This window comes from Mustela nivalis (genome assembly GCF_964662115.1).
Source record: "Mustela nivalis genome assembly, chromosome: 11".
Classification (NCBI taxonomy): domain Eukaryota; kingdom Metazoa; phylum Chordata; class Mammalia; order Carnivora; family Mustelidae; genus Mustela; species Mustela nivalis.
Window position 1 is genome coordinate 78,420,370 of NC_139030.1, and position 10,326 is coordinate 78,430,695.

Below are 10,326 nucleotides of genomic sequence, written 5' to 3' on the forward strand. Positions count from 1 at the left end.
TTATTAGTATATTTACTTTAAACAGGAAAATAATTTTTTAAATTAGGACCAAAAGAAAATCTTTTATATTTACTCATAGATTTACAATTCCTAATTCTTCTCATTTCTTTCTGTAGATCCATGTTTCCATCTGCTATTGATTCCCCAAGCCTGAAAACTTATTTTATTTTTTTAAAGATTTTATTTATTTATTTGTTTATTTATTTATTTATGTGAGAGAAAGAAAGAGAATGAGAGAGAGGGAGCATGAGAGGGGAGAGGTCAGAGGGAGAAACAGACTCCCCGCTGAGCAGGGAGCCTGATGCCTGACTCGATCCTGGGACTCCAGGATCATGACCTGAGCTGAAGGCAGTCACTTAACCAACCAAGCCACCCAGGCACCCTGAAAACTTGTTTTAACATTTCTTTTAGTACTAGCCATCTGGTGACAATTTTGCTCAAATTTTATTTATTTGAAAATACATATTATGTCATTTTAAAGTATATTTTTGCTAATTAGAATTCTAAGTTGATAGTGGGTTTTTTTCCCCCATTCAACATTTTAAGGATTTATTATTATTCCATTGTGTTCCAGCTTGCCTTATGGAGTTTGTTGTCATTCTCATTGTTGTTCTTCCTCTAAATGTGATGATAATTTTGCTTTTGGCTGTTTCTAAGATTTTCTATTTTTATTGGATTTTCAGCAACTTTACTATACTTACATTTTCTTTATGGAATAGTATGGTTTTTGGCTTGCCCTGTTATTTTATTATTGTTATTTTAGTCTTTTCTGACCATCAACATCTTAACAAGGAGATCTCTATCTTCCCCCACTTTTATTTTAGAAATTATTTGAAAGGTTTCATTTTCTCTCAGCAGTCTAACTCTTGATTAGGAAAAGGAACTTAAGTCAAACTTAAATTAGTTTGATTTAATGCTCAATGGCTACATTTAGGAAGATTGAGACCTTGCAAATTAGTAAAAATATTTTTTTCAGAGTTATTTTTACTGTTGTTGACCACAGTTTTCACATAGTGAAAGAGTAAAAAGTATGTTATTCTTGAATATTTCAGAACAGATTGGTACACAGCCATCTGCATATTTATTGCATACTATGAAGCGAGTCAATTTGCTCTACTAAAGAAAGAAATAGGAAAATTTGAAAAAAAAAATTGTAAGATTAACTGTCAGAATATGAGATGGTTTAGGAAAAAACAAACAACCCAAATGTGTTGGTGTTTTGAGAAATTCTCAGAATGATTTATTATAGACATGAGGAAGCGAGGGTTAAACTATAGGAATAGTAAGAATGCTAAGATTTTGAGAGGTCATGAAGATGGAACTCATATTTTTGTTGTCAGGGTTTTCCCAGACAGTATGCTCAGAGCATTCTACATAAAGCTCAATGATCATCTTTCATCTAATTTGTCAGTTCAGTCAGATGACTGATAAGCTCATTGAAAAGGGGTATTATTTTAGATGTAATTAACTTTGGTTACATTAATTAAGTTATCTAATTACTGGGCAGGACTCAACAAATAGTATCTTAGTGTTAGGATACACACTCACATGGGGGTGGGAAAGAGAACTTGACCTCAAATATCCATGAAATTTGGTGCTAAATGAAATTATCACTCCCATGTCCAATTTCAGAATCCTAATAGAATATCATTTTCTCTGTAGGTGAATCCAGTCTCTGTAACCTCACTTACATCTTTTTACTTCTCTAACTTCTAAGAAAATTTTAAAATAAATTTAGCATGTGTAGGATAAGTGTATTTCTAATGCAAAGGATTAGAGTTCAGATTTGGAAGAAATTCTAAGGTGATTGACCATCCATGGTTTCAACCATCCTGTGATACAAGAAGTCCATATAAAAAAATCTGATTATTCTATAAAAGAAGATATTTACTTTATATTTCTGTTTCATGACAAAAGTGGTTAATTTAATTAATATTAGTCAAAGCTGTAATCTGGGTCCAGTTAAGTATTCCCTGTTGGAGTGAAAGTAGAATCGTGCTCATGCACTGGTATGCCCATGAAGTCCCTGCTCCATAATGAACATTTGGTGAGCATTTCTGGAAAACAACAACAACAATAACAATAAGCAAGGGGTACCTGGGTGACTCAGTCTGTTAGGCATCTGCTTTCAGCTCAGGTCATGATTCTGGGGTCCTGGAATCAAGTCCTATGTCAGGCTCCCTGCTCATCAGAGAGTCCACTTCTCTCTCCCTCTCCCTCTGTCCCTTTTCCTGCTCATGTTCTCTCTCTCTCAAATAAATAAAATCTTTAAAAAAAAACTACAAAAAAATACAATAATATAACATTAAAAAAAACTTTAAGCTATTGAATTTTTTTATGGGCAAAAAGCAATGTTTTTCTTTGCTTTATAAATTGTTCTATGACTTTCCTTTAACAGATAGGGTAAATGGGTAAATTCAATCCCCTAATGCCATAATATATGGAACATAAATGATCAAATAAAATTTCAAAGTGGTTCTATCTTTAAATTATAGACTATCTTACAGGCTTATCTGTATTTAGCGTTAATTACCTAACAGAACATGAATACAATTCAGTTCCCAAGAATTTTTTAGCCCTGAGCAGTGTACTCAGCACAGTAAATTTATGCCTATGTAGAAATGACTCAGTAGGAGCTTTGAAAAAGATTTTAGATAGTATGATTCCTTGTCATTTCAGTTACCTGGGACAATAATTTTGGGGTTTAGTCTGAAAAAGCTTAGCATTCAATGTCACGCTGAGCCTGATGTCATCATTATGCCTCTATCTGAATCTACCACATATAAAGGTCTTATCCAAAACAAAGTAATCACTGATACTTTGTTTAAGCATCTGTACAGATTAAATCAAGATTCCAACCTGGAATAATCTGTATACTAAAAGGGAATCTGCCATTTGATTTAATCTAGGTTTCAAGAGCATCTATCTAGTATAGCATTTTTTCCGCCAAAGGAAAATTTGTTAGCTGAGCAAAACACTCCTGAAATTTTAAGGCTCACCTGGACCACATGTTATATTCGCTTTGTGGGATCTAGGATAATTTATGGGTTTTGTTATGTTGGTAATGTTTTGCACTGAAATAATACATTTTCATTGAATCACATAATTTTAAAATGCTTATATTTGTTTTTTAATGTGAGGATTTGGGGAGAGGATGTGAAAATTGTTTAAAATCTTCCATTTGTTTTCAGATTTTTTTTTTAGATCTCATTGTATTTTAATTTTTTTTATATAATTTTTTATAAACATATATTTTTATCCCCAGGGGTACAGGTCTGTGAATCACCAGGTTTACACACTTCACAGCACTCACCAAAGCACATACCCTCCCCAATGTCCATAATCCCACCCCCTTCTCCCAAACCCCCTCCCCCCAGCAACCCTCAGTTTGTTTTGTGAGATTAAGAGTCACTTATGGTTTGTCTCCCTCCCAATCCAAGCAATGTCCACAATAGCCAAACTATGGAAAGAACCTAGATGTCCATCAACAGATGAATGGATCAAGAAGATGTGGTATATATACACAATGGAATACTATGCAGCCATCAAAAGAAATGAAATCTTGCCATTTGCGACAACATGGATGGAACTAGAGCGTATCATGCTTAGCGAAATAAGTCAAGCAGAGAAAGACAACTATCATATGATCTCCCTGATATGAGGAAGTGGTGATGCAACATGGGTGCTTAAGTGGGTACGAGAAGAATAAATGTTTTCATATTTTTAAATAAATTCAGGTTATAAATATTTTAGCTCAATTAGATGGAAGAATTTGAATGTATATATGTCAGTCTTTCCTGACCAAATTCAAAACCCAGTCATTTATTTAAAATGAACTAACAGTCATACTGAACCAACTGTGAGAGCAAATAATTTGTGAGTTTTCCAGAGAAAAATTCATCAATTAGACTCTGAAACTGCTAATGTAGTCAGTCAATGATCCAGAAGAGAATCCAAATAAGTAAAAACTCATCAAATAGACTTGTGATTTACTCATTGATATATCAAGGTTAAAGAGTGACTGTTAAACCATATCCATGTCCAATAATGTTCAGTGTTCCTTAGTTGCAGAACATTTGGAATATTTGGCTTAATTTTAGAGAAGGTTAATTAGCTTTAAATTCTTATACTATTTCTCATCACATGGAATGTTAAAAATATAACACCTCACTATTCCATTTACCCTTCTTTCCTTTTTCTCTGCTAGAAGAACTTTTCAGCAAGAACTTCAACAGAAGCCTGGGCTGCCTGAGGGGAGAGAAATCTTGGAAACAACACAACTCCCTGCTCTGTCTACATATGTGGGCGCCTGGGTGGCTCAGTGGGTTAAGCATCTGCCTTCGGCTCAGGTCATGATCCCAGGGTCCTGGGATGGAGCCCCACATCAAGCCCTGAATAGGGCTCTCTAGTCAGTGAGGAGTCTGCTTCTCCTTCTTGCTCTGCCTCTTCCCACTGTCACTTGTGTGCTCTCTCTGCTTTCTCTCTCTCCCAAATGAATAAAAAAATTTTTTTTAAACAAAATAAAAGTCCACATATGTGTCCTTTCAAAACTCTTTCCATTTGTACACTTTTAGATTTCAGGTTGCTGTTAATCTCAGTGTGGAACGCTATGCCCTGGTGTTCGGAATCAACACCTTCATTGCCCTGGTGATCCAGACTGTCATGACTGTAGCTGTGGTTGACAAGCAGGGACTGGGGCTTCCGGTCAGCATCCAGGTAAGGGCATGCCTCTGTGCCCTCACTGACACAGAGGTATACTTTAAAAACTATACACACACACATACATATGTTTATATTATTACACATAGTAATTGGACCTGCTGAGATATAATTTTCATAAAATAAATTGACATATAAAAAATTTATTTATAGTTCTATTAATTTGGGCAAACACACAGCTGTGTAGCCACCACCACATGAAAATAAAAAACCGCCCCTTCAGCCAGACAATACCCGCCCCCACTTGCTGTCAGCTGCCTCTCTCCATGCTACCTCCCCAATCAATTGATGGGTTTTCAATCCCTATCGTTTTGTCATTTTAGGAAGTCATATAAATGGAATCATAGAGATATAGCCTTTTATTTCTGGCTTGTTTTTATTTAGCATGGTGTCTTCAGTGGAGTAATTTTATACCGAGAGGTATAAATACGATGTAGTTAAGATACATTCTATTTCTTAGGAAACTTTTTCATTAAACAGGTGACCTTTTCATTGAGCATGTGAAAGAATGAAAGCATTACCTAAAATAGACCCATAAAGTCATTCCAGTTTAAGAGGTTCTCATTACCCACAGCTAAATGTTTTTCTTGCCCTGGTTAAAATTCAATCTTATGAATGCTTAGTTCACAGATTTTATAAGCCTACTCAGTCTCATGGACAAAATGGTAAATCTTACATGTCTTTACACATCCCTAATGCAAATGTTTAGAATATTGAGTCATCTTCTTTAAAAACAAAAAGAGAAAAGAAATCATTTCAGGAAACACAATTGAATGAGTAATATTTAAGAAATCTATTTTAATCTCAAACTAGTTTAACAGAAGGAAAGATACCTTCATTGAATAAATATTAAAACTGAGATTACTATAGACTCGGGTCTTTTTGAGGACATAAAGAGATCAGTTGCTACTTTCTAAAATAAAATTTAAATTCCTATTTTATCATCCCGCTTTCCAGCTTTTTAGAAATCATTTGGTATGTGATGTGATCAAGAGAGCACAAGCCTGAAATCAACAAAGTATGGATATAAATCTTGATGTTTATGAGTGATTTCTTAAGAACTTTTAATTCTATTATAAAACTAGAAAGAATAGTGTCATGATATCAGGCATCCATCACTCAAATTTATGGCCAATCTTATTTCATCTGTACCTGCCACACACTTCCTCTTTCTTCCCCTAGAGATACAATTTTTTTAAAGATTTTATTTATTACCTGAGAGAGCACAGAGGGAGAGGGAAAAGCAGACTCCCCACTGGGCAAAGAGCCTGATATGGGATTCGATTCCAGGACCCTGGGACCATGACCTGAGCTGAAGGCAGACGCTTAACCAACAGAGCCACCTGGGTGCCCTCTGTAATTTATTTTTTTAATGTCTGTTTTCTCTTCAGTAGAATGGAAAATATAATATCTGAGTTCATACACAGATTAGATGCTTGCCTATAAAATATACCATTCCCAGGCTATAGTGTACTCAATACATAGATGTGTCTCTCTCCCTTCTTAATAAAAAGAAACAAGAATTACTCACATGAGTCAACACTGTTAGGATACACTTACCTTTTCTTAGGACTTCTGCAGGAATATCCTCCAGAAATCTCCTTTATTTTTCCACAAATCCATTGAGTCTTAATCTGAAATTAATGAATTCCTAGAACAGAAGGAGGCAACCCAGAACTTAAGAAGAAAATTGTCTGTCAGTCTGTCCGTCCTCCTCCTTGCACTATTTTGTGTAACCTGATTTAAATGACAACTTTGTGGGGAAATCAATAAATTTTGACCTTTCAGGGGAATTCACGTGGACATCCAAAGCCACGGGTGAAAATTAAGTTTGGCAGAAAAAGTCAAGCTTCATTTTTGTTTCCCCCAATAAGCCAAGATTTCCAAATCCTTTTATCTTCTCAACCAAGGGAAATCTAGTTTCAGAGCACTCCTCTAAAATCTTTCTTTTGGGGGTGCCTGGGTGGCTCAGTGGGTTAAGCCGCTGCCTTCGGCTCAGGTCATGGTCCCAGGGTCCTGGGATCGAGTCCCACATCGGGTTCTCTGCTCAGCGGGGAGCCTGCTTCTCTCTCTCTCTCTCTCTGCCTGCCTCTCCACCTACTTGTGATCTCTCTCTGTCAAATAAATAAATAAAAATCTTTAGAAATAAAATAAAATCTTTCTTTGTATTTCTATCTTGTCTTATCATCTCTACCACTACCCTCAATGCTACAATAACTTTCTTTGAGATTCTTTCATGTAAGTTAGGTAAAGTAAAACTCAACTCCTAAATAAAGTACTAGTTTCCCCAGGTGCCAGAGCAGGGTAAGCACAAAATATACAGTCCAAAGGCATAAGGGAAGACAATCCCTATTTCTATCAAATATTCCCCAAACAAAAAAGTTTTACCACAGATTTCTGGGTTTGAAAAGCAGCGCTCTTAAAATTGGTTTTGGGTAGAAATCTAATGAAATTGGATTAACTTCAGAAAGCCAAGAATAGTTATATTGATTAATAACTCCCAAGTCTCAATCATAAATGTCCATTTATCATTGGTTATGCACTTAATGATATCCCATGAGCTTCTTAATATAATTTCAAGTGCCATTTTAAAAGATTGGAATCTAAAAAATAGAAACTACAACCTAAGTCAGCATTTTCATAGGACATAGAAATTCAGTGGAAAGAAATCTGCATTGAGGCATCCTGAACAAATTCCTCCATTTCCTCATTATTTTTCAGCCTGTTATCCCAACATAGGCTTTTTTAGATTCTCAATTTAAAAGGGCCATAGAGATCTTTTAAAAAAGGTTCCTTGTATATCTTTGAATATTACTGAAAGGCTAGGGGGAAATGCCCATGAGCAGCTAAAAGAATCTTTTTACCTCATCTAGAAAAAGCTAAGGAGTAATTTAGCTAGTTATGTAAGAAGAGGTAACTTTAGAATATAGCTTTACTGAAGCCATAAGAACATATTGTGGTACACTGATGATATAAAATAATTTTCAAGGGGAATTTTGTTTTTAAAAAATAGATGAAATTCGTAGGTGTAAATATGAGGGACTTTCAGAGGGAGTGGGTGAATAATCACACAAATCCAAAAAGGTTAATTTTTTTTTTAAATAATCCTTCTGAGGGGCACCTGAGTGGCTCAGTCAGTTCAGTGTCTGACTCTTGGTTTCAGCTCAGGTCACGATCTCATGGTCTTGAGATGGAGCCTGGCCTCGGGCTCTACACTCAGCAGATAGTCTTCTGGAAATTATACCCTTCACCCTATCCCTCTGCTCCTCCCCTTGTATGCTTGCTCTCCACCGCCCCAAATAAGTAAACAAATAAAATCTTTAAAAAAATAATCCCTTTGTTAGGTTTCACATGAAAACACCCAATTACTCACAGGTTGGTTACCTGTTACTCTATCCCTCCATTCCTCATGCTCCCCACCCGGTTCCATCCTTCAGTGTGCAGAGATGCCCTTTGCAATGGAGAACACACGGTAATCATCAATTTTTTTTAAATATTTTATTTATTTGGCAGAGAGAAATCACAACTAGGCAGAGAGGCAGGCAGAGAGAGAGGAGGAAGCAGGCTCCCTGCGGAGCAGAGAGCCTGATGTGGGGCTCGATCCCAGGACCCTGGGACCATGACCCGAACCGAAGGCAGAGGCTTTAACCCACTGAGCCACCCAGGCGCCCCACTCATCAATTTTTTATAGATTGAGAGAGTTGACATTCATTCAACTCCCATTCATGAATCTCATTACTTTCACCAGCCTCCTCCCTGGATGATCTTGAAGCTTAACATGAAAAGCAACTCTTGATCCTGTCAGGGAGGAAAAATATTGTTTCCTCTCACCCAATTTGGTTCTCAGCTGCATCTCTGTAACAAAAACAAATTAGCAAAAGCATACAAATGTATTTGATTTAAGTTTTGTGTAACACAGGAACCTTCGTGAGGAAGTGAAGACCCCAAGTAATAGTTGAGCCTGAATGTTTTTATGCTAGATTTGATAAAGGGTGGAAAACTATGAAAAAAAAATATGATAGGACGAAAAGGATATAAACTAAGAATAGTAAATTGGGGGAACTTCACAATGCCTGTTCATTCAGATTCCTCTCTGTGTCCTTTTATCTTTGGAGATAAGGATGTTCCTTTCCTCTGGGCTCTGGGTATAGACACTCGGTTCTTAGGACCGGCTCCAAAGGAAGGTCGGAAAGTCCTTCCTGCACCTGCCATGCCTCAGACTCCTTCAGTTAAAAAACATTCACTATGCCAAAGTGTCATATTTGGGAGCAACTTGTCCTGAACCCCAACACCAGCAAGTTGGGGAAGCACACAAGAAAAAGAAAAGGGGAAGGCCACTGGTACAAAGTGACCCTTCAATGACATGGACACCACAGCTGCTGCTCTGCTCTATCTGCCATGTCCTCATGGAGAAATGAGAAATGATCCTCCCCAGCTCTCTTGGCAGGAAGCCACTGCCCTTAGCCACTCGGGGACCAGATGGACCCCTGATTACACACTCCATTAGATTATCTAGCTAGGATAACTGGTACTTTTGGCTGCCTTAAATTAAATAAAAATTAGAATCATGAAAATGGAGTTTTAGTTTTAACCGCAAAGGGCTTAATAAGGGAAGGGGCACTCTAAGCAGAAAGATTATCTCACAAAAAGTAGAACAGGGATGCTATTATTTGAGTGCATGGAATGGGGATTCCTTTAGATTCTGGGAAGCCTCCCATATCAATTCTGAGATGTTTTTGATGTATTTAAAGCATGGACTATTGGCCAGTCCAGAAAGCTCAGATGAATGTTTTCAGGCCGCATTCATTAACTCAAAACATGTGAGATGTGTGGTCTGTTGGATTTAAGATTCCGTTTTGGAATCTTAAAGAGTAACTGAAGGTGAGCCCAGATTTTCATTATCAAACAAAATAACTGCCGATACGAATTTTCAATGAGTTCGAGTCCTGATCTTCAGACATTGTCTTGTTTTCTTACTTTTCTGTTCTAGTGGAAATGGTCTGAAGGCAAACACCTTGAGAGGAGTGGGGTTGAGGATTGTGTTTGAAGTTTAAAGTAAACAAGTGGGTTTTTTTCTTTAAAATATTAAATTAAGAAAGACTTCCTTCCATTAAGAGCTATAGAATTTTAGAAATACTAAAATAAGAAAGGCTTATTTCCATTAAAGCAACAATAAACTGGATATCAGAAAAAGTCCTTTACACTACAAAACACCTAAAACTCCTGGATATAAAGTTGAGTTTTTTTTTTTTTTTTTAATAAACGGCTGAATTGGTAAGAAATAAGAACACTCTGCAGAGGTCAAAGCAAGAACAGGAAACCAGATAGATAAGGAAGCACTGAATCTCTCATGTGCTTGAGCATTTGCTGATTCCTCAGCGACCTGGAATTTTGGTTTTAGTGGCAACCCCAAAAGCTATATCCTCTGTGAGTGGTGAAGCAGAAACAAAACATGAAATTACAGGGGAAATGCCAACAAAGAAGATGAATCTGGGTGGTATCAGAGGAATTTACCCTGGAAATTTGCTTTCATAAGCCAGCACTCACATAATTCTAGGGCCCAGTTTCTACAGGCTAAATATTTTTTTTCTTTTCCTAAAGCTGAGT

The 10,326-nt window shown here is 36.7% G+C and overlaps 1 protein-coding gene across 1 annotated transcript in view; it reads left to right on the top strand.

Annotated features, from left to right (window-relative positions):
• Positions 1–10,326, top strand: part of LOC309844018 (thiamine transporter 2-like) — a 42,918-nt gene that overhangs the window by 26,161 nt on the left and 6,431 nt on the right. Inside the window, 1 exon segment of the mRNA XM_082690127.1 lies at positions 4,575–4,716. Coding sequence (XP_082546253.1) covers positions 4,575–4,716 — 142 coding nt within the window.